General features: G+C 38.1%; 1 protein-coding gene and 1 pseudogene across 1 annotated transcript; both read right to left on the bottom strand.

Annotated features, from left to right (window-relative positions):
* Positions 1 to 664: 664 nt before the first annotated feature.
* On the bottom strand, positions 665 to 2,158 carry LOC125468459 (2-alkenal reductase (NADP(+)-dependent)-like). Its single transcript, XM_048564256.1, has 3 exons — positions 1,838 to 2,158; positions 1,544 to 1,721; positions 665 to 1,462 (listed from the first exon to the last, which is right to left on the bottom strand). The coding sequence occupies exons 1-3, from the start codon at positions 2,072 to 2,074 to the stop codon at positions 834 to 836; spliced, it is 1,044 nt and encodes a 347-aa protein (XP_048420213.1). The 5' UTR covers positions 2,075 to 2,158; the 3' UTR covers positions 665 to 833.
* Positions 2,159 to 4,047: 1,889 nt separating this feature from the next.
* Positions 4,048 to 5,071, bottom strand: LOC125479256 (annotated as a pseudogene).
* Between the last annotated feature and the right edge of the window lie 97 nt (positions 5,072 to 5,168).

Genomic DNA, 5,168 nt, shown 5'->3' with positions numbered 1-5,168 from the left:
TTAGCTCGGAGCCGCTGTGAGTGTATATTCTTGACACGTGTGAGATTAGAACAAATCAAGGCCGCGAGTCCGCGAGGAGAGTCGAAACTCTTCCATTCCAACTTTGTTGCTCGTTCAACATCACAGGTTTCACAATTACAATTTCCTTTTTCTTTTTCCATATATTCGACATATCACAGCCACAATTTTCAAATTCAAATTATACTTTGTAAATTTAAATTTATATTTCCCATTGCATAAAAGCATCAACATAATTATGTGTACTTCCGTATGGACTACTTTTTTTTTTTTTTTTTTTTTATCCTCCTAAAATAACAATCTTCGCTTCTCTTTCTTTTTTTTTTGAAAAAAAAAAAAAATTCTTTTAACTTCATGCGTGAATAATATTTGACCTTACGCGAAGTTACTATTCAATATTAAGTAAAAGATTGTTTTTGTGAAATGGGCCTAAAACCTAAGCAAAACTACAACATTACATTTAGGCCTAGAAATGTTATCGTTTTTTTTTTAAGGGAACTATCTAGTAGCTTTGTCACGACAGTCTACTTTTCAGAGGACCGAGAAAACTCACAGAGGTATTTTAACCTCTTCCCTGACCATTATCGTGTGATTTTACTAGAACTGGAAATCAAACCCAAAACGTAACGTATGAAAATACAAATTCTATCACTTAGGAGGTTCCTAAGTTATAACTCAAAATTTATTTCCAAAAGATAGAAAGCTCTTATTATTATTTTTTTACAATGCACAAGGAACAACTAAAATGAAGGCCACAAACCGAGTTAACCAGTAACCATAAATATATGGATAGAGTGGGACGAGGTGAATGTAAATCAGTGGCCAGCAAGTGCAACCACTTGTTTTCCAACGTTGCGACCACTGAAGAGTCCAACCAAGGCTGCCGGACCATTCTCGAGGCCTTCAACTATGTCTTCCACATACTCCAATTTCCCTTGTCGGATGTATGGCAGCACAAATTCATAGTATTCGGGGACAATGTGATCGTAATCGCGATGAGTAAATCCGTGTATATGCAGCCGCTTCAAAACAATCTGCATCACGTTTTTAATCCCCTGAGGCTCGGGAAGATTGTACTGCGAAATCATTCCGCACATGGCCATGCGACCGTGTTCTCTCATGTTGAGCAGCACGGCGTCGAGCAGTTTCCCGCCAACATGCTCAAAGTAGACGTCGATTCCTTGAGGAAAGTACCTTTTCAAAGCTGCGTCTAAATCATGCTCCTCCTTGTAATTGAAAGCCTCATCGAACCCTATCTTGCTCTTCAGCAGATCAACCTTTTCTTTACTCCCAGCACTTCCAACGACATAACAACCTGCCAATTTTGCAAATTGTCCGACAAGCTGACCTACTGCACCAGATGCTGCTGACACAAAAACGTACTCTCCTTTCTTAGGTCGACATACTTCAAAGAAACCCGCATACGCAGTCTTACCGGCCATACCTGCATGAGCATCCAGCAAGTTTTATAGTGCACCAAAATAGTCATTATATGCACGCGTGCATGAGAAATTACGATACTTACCGAGAATTCCAGTATAGTAGGAAAGGGGTACGTCAGTGTGGTGGATTTTGATGAGGTTTTCAGGGTTTGGGAGGAGGCTGTACTCTTCCCATTTGGTTAGCCCCCATACCAAGTCACCTTCTTTAAATTCTGGATGACTTGAATCCAAAACTTTAGCCACGCCATATCCACGAATTGGCTGTATTCAAAATAAGGGAATTTTCATTGATTTTACTTGCATCAAAATTTCCATCAAGTTTTAAAAAATTAAGAATGTGTAGACTGTTAAAAAGTGATAGTTAAAACATGACTTACAGAGCCAGGAGAAGGATAAATGTATTTACTCATTCTCTGATCTGATTTCATGATAAGAAATCGCATCATGGGATCGCAGGACAAGTAGAGGTTCTTCACCAAAACCGTGTTTGAATCTTGTGGAGGAACCTTCAAACTTATGCTATTAGTTGTGACATACATGTCTGATTCCGTCGGAGACCGGCCATTAACGAAGTCCCTCAGAAGCACCTGCTTGTTGCTCATCACTTGTGCCATTGCTATATAGCAACTTATTAGGGCCTAATTTTTCTTTCCCTCTTCGAGTCTTAAGCTGCGGTATGAGCAAAATTTGTAGTTTGTTTCCTGATCTGCTGGTTATTAGCAGATAATGTATTTAAGCTCTATTTATAGCACATTCTGCAGCTTCTTTTAGTCACGTTTCTCAAACAATATGACTTTTCTTTTCAGTCACGTAATTGCTTACGAGAGGGAAGAGGTAACTGGGGTGTTTTGTTGTGTTGGAATGTGGTGAATTTTGGTTGCGTAATAAATTAGTACAATCAAGCTGGCTAGCTTTTACAGGTGTGATGTCCAAATTAAACCATGACAATTTCACTTAATCACAATGTGTTGGTTGTTGCATCGTAATCGAACTAAAACAACTTATCTTTTGGTCAGAATGTCAAAAATTAATGTCAAATCAAGTCATTTGCCAAATCCTTTTTGTCTTTTTTATTCTATGATTGTTACCTTTATGGAACCGTCTTTATTTTTTGTTCTTGCCGAGTAGTGCAAGCTTTTTGGACTTCTGGTGATGATCACTTTTCTGTACTATTTTACAATTTATCGTCCATAAAAATTTGAGTATAAGGCATATTAAGGAGGAAGATATTAGTAGAGCTGCCTTATTAAAGGGCAGCTTTGACAAATTGAATAGGCTGTTTTGTAAGAGAGTCATGTTTTTATAAGAAATGCCATACAAATAGCGTGAACGGACGTTACGGACCCCATTTTCCAAATTTTTCTCCGCATCAAGGGTATCTATGTATTGTTTTTTTTCATCAATTCCTTCTTTCTTCTTTTTTTCCTTTTTTATATAAAAAAATTTTGTGAAAAAAAAGTTGAGGTTCCACCACAAAATCAAGGGGTGTGATATCCACACATCCCGTTTTACTTCTCACACATTCTTCTAATTTTCGACCATCATATCAGTTGAATTAAAGAAGCAACAATTTTATGGCGCGATTTTGTATTTGAAAATGTTGTATTATAGCTTCATTATCAATGCAAGAAAATTAGAATTTTATACCGTCTGGAATTGGGGTTGGGATTTGGTCAAAATTTTGATTTTAAAGATTTGGGTTTTATATATGTCTAGACTAGAAGCTAAAGTTTTATTTTTTATTTTTATCTTTTTAAGTGGTCAGGTCTTATTATTAAAAATATGCATACATATATTCGTTCAAAATATATATATATATATATGTATATATAATGACTTGGTTTCGCTGCGTGCAAAGCTGCGGATCAGCAGCAAAAGAGACCTTGTATCAGCAACAAAGGAGTAGCACAAAATGCCCTGCCCTGCCATACCTACTGTTCATTGAGGCATTTCATCAAGCAGGGCATATCTCAAGGACAACTCTAAGCTTTAAAGGGGCATAACTTAAGTCTTCCATTGAGGTTTGTCATAGTTAGGAGGGTTAGCTGATCCCTCCCGCCCCTAGTGGTCAGCTAACCTTTCTTTTCTCAATGTGAGATTCGCTTTTAACACTATGGTAAGTAAAAGATGTTTGAAGTTGCAATTATGATTGAAAAAAAAAAATGCAACCGCACATGCACGGCGGAAAGAATCTCACCAATGAATCCCAACATGATCTACACCATAGTTTGCAAGCAATCCGCCATATGATGTCGTTTGCGATAAATTTGAGAAAACCAAATATGCATGGAAGAGGGAATGGTACATCAATTTGCCTAATCAAACGATAAACGTCGAGGCACTTATCACATTCAATCCAAAGAGAATGTTAACTCCTCTCCAAACCATATAAACACTTATGATTACAAACAAACACAATGACAGTTCTTATTTCCCATTGAGCAGGAAACATTCACTCATTAATCAAAAGCAACTAAATACAATAAACAGCTGACTGAAATTGAACCAAATTTACTAACAATGAATAACCCAACTCATGGAAAAATTAGATTTAGGAACTTATTTATTGGGGATTAATCGCCAGCAACTAGAAGAACTCCTTTCCAGCATTGCGGCCAGAGAAAAGGCCAACGAGTGATGCAGGACCATTCTCAAGGCCTTGAGTTATGTCTTCCACTTAAGTGATCCTGTTTTCTCGGATGTAGGGCACCACAAGATCCAAGAACTTGGGATACAGATGGCAGAAGTCAAACACAAAAAACCCTTCCATACGAATGCGCTTGTAAATCAGATGCATTAAATTTTGGACTCCTTCATGCTCCTCGAAGTTGTATTGCGAGATCAGCCCGCGCACGGCAATGCGGCCATGAAGTCTCATGTTCATGAGCACTGCATCGAGCAGTTCCAACAACGTAGTAACTTGTGATTAAATAAGTAAGTGGGGTCGGTACCTTTTCTTGATTTCCAGCACTTCCAACAACATAATAACCCATGAGTTTGGCAAATTGGCCGACGATCTGACCACAGCGCCAAATGCGGATGAGATGTACACTTTGTCTCCTTTCTTAGGTTTACAAACTTCGTATAAACCAGCATAAGCAGTCATGCCAGCCATACCTATATAACGACAGTCATTTGTAAAGAGTTACAAGAAAGATGAGCAGAAAATTCTATAAGAATGAATGAGTGAATTACATGTACACGGACCTAAAATTCCATTGTAGTAGGAAAGAGGCACATCGGTGTGGTGGATTTTGAAGAAATTTTCCGTGTTAGTGATGAGAGTGTACTCCTCCCATTTTGTGACGCCCCAACTAAATCACCCGCCTTGAAGTCTGGATGTTTAGAATCTACAACTTTACAAACTCCATATCCAACGATTGGCTGGTAGTACGTTAAGGAATATTAGTTTCGTAATAAGAAAAAGAAAAGCAATGTATAGTTCAGCGAGTAATGTGATCACTTACTTGGCCGGTGGCAAAGAAAACAATGCGATCTTGGGCAGTGGTGGAGGCGTCGCTGTGCTTAACGCCTCGCATGCAGGAATCACAGGACAAGTAAAGATTCTTCACCAAAATGGCGCCATCATATTCATCATAATTTCCAGCCATTCTTTACTAACTAATTAACTTCTTTCACCCCTCTCTCTTTCCCCCAAAAACAGAGAAAAACCAGAAATATTATTAGAAAACTTCATTTTAAGCCTTA

This window comes from the organism of the source record quoted next, unplaced genomic scaffold, assembly GCF_019419815.1.
Source record: "Pyrus x bretschneideri cultivar Hongxiangsu unplaced genomic scaffold, Pyrus_bretschneideri_v1 Contig1, whole genome shotgun sequence".
Classification (NCBI taxonomy): domain Eukaryota; kingdom Viridiplantae; phylum Streptophyta; class Magnoliopsida; order Rosales; family Rosaceae; genus Pyrus; species Pyrus x bretschneideri.
This window is presented reverse-complemented; position numbering and strand designations above follow the sequence as displayed.

Excerpts from the sequence above, each read along its gene's own strand:
- LOC125468459 (XM_048564256.1), bottom strand. The coding sequence starts at position 2,074 with ATGGCACAAGTGATGAGCAACAAGCAGGTGCTTCTGAGGGACTTCGTT. Across the intron at positions 1,722-1,837 it reads TTTATCCTTCTCCTGGCTCT|CCAATTCGTGGATATGGCGT; the intron begins GTAAGTCATGTT and ends TTTTGAATACAG. Across the intron at positions 1,463-1,543 it reads CTACTATACTGGAATTCTCG|GTATGGCCGGTAAGACTGCG; the intron begins GTAAGTATCGTA and ends ATGCTCATGCAG.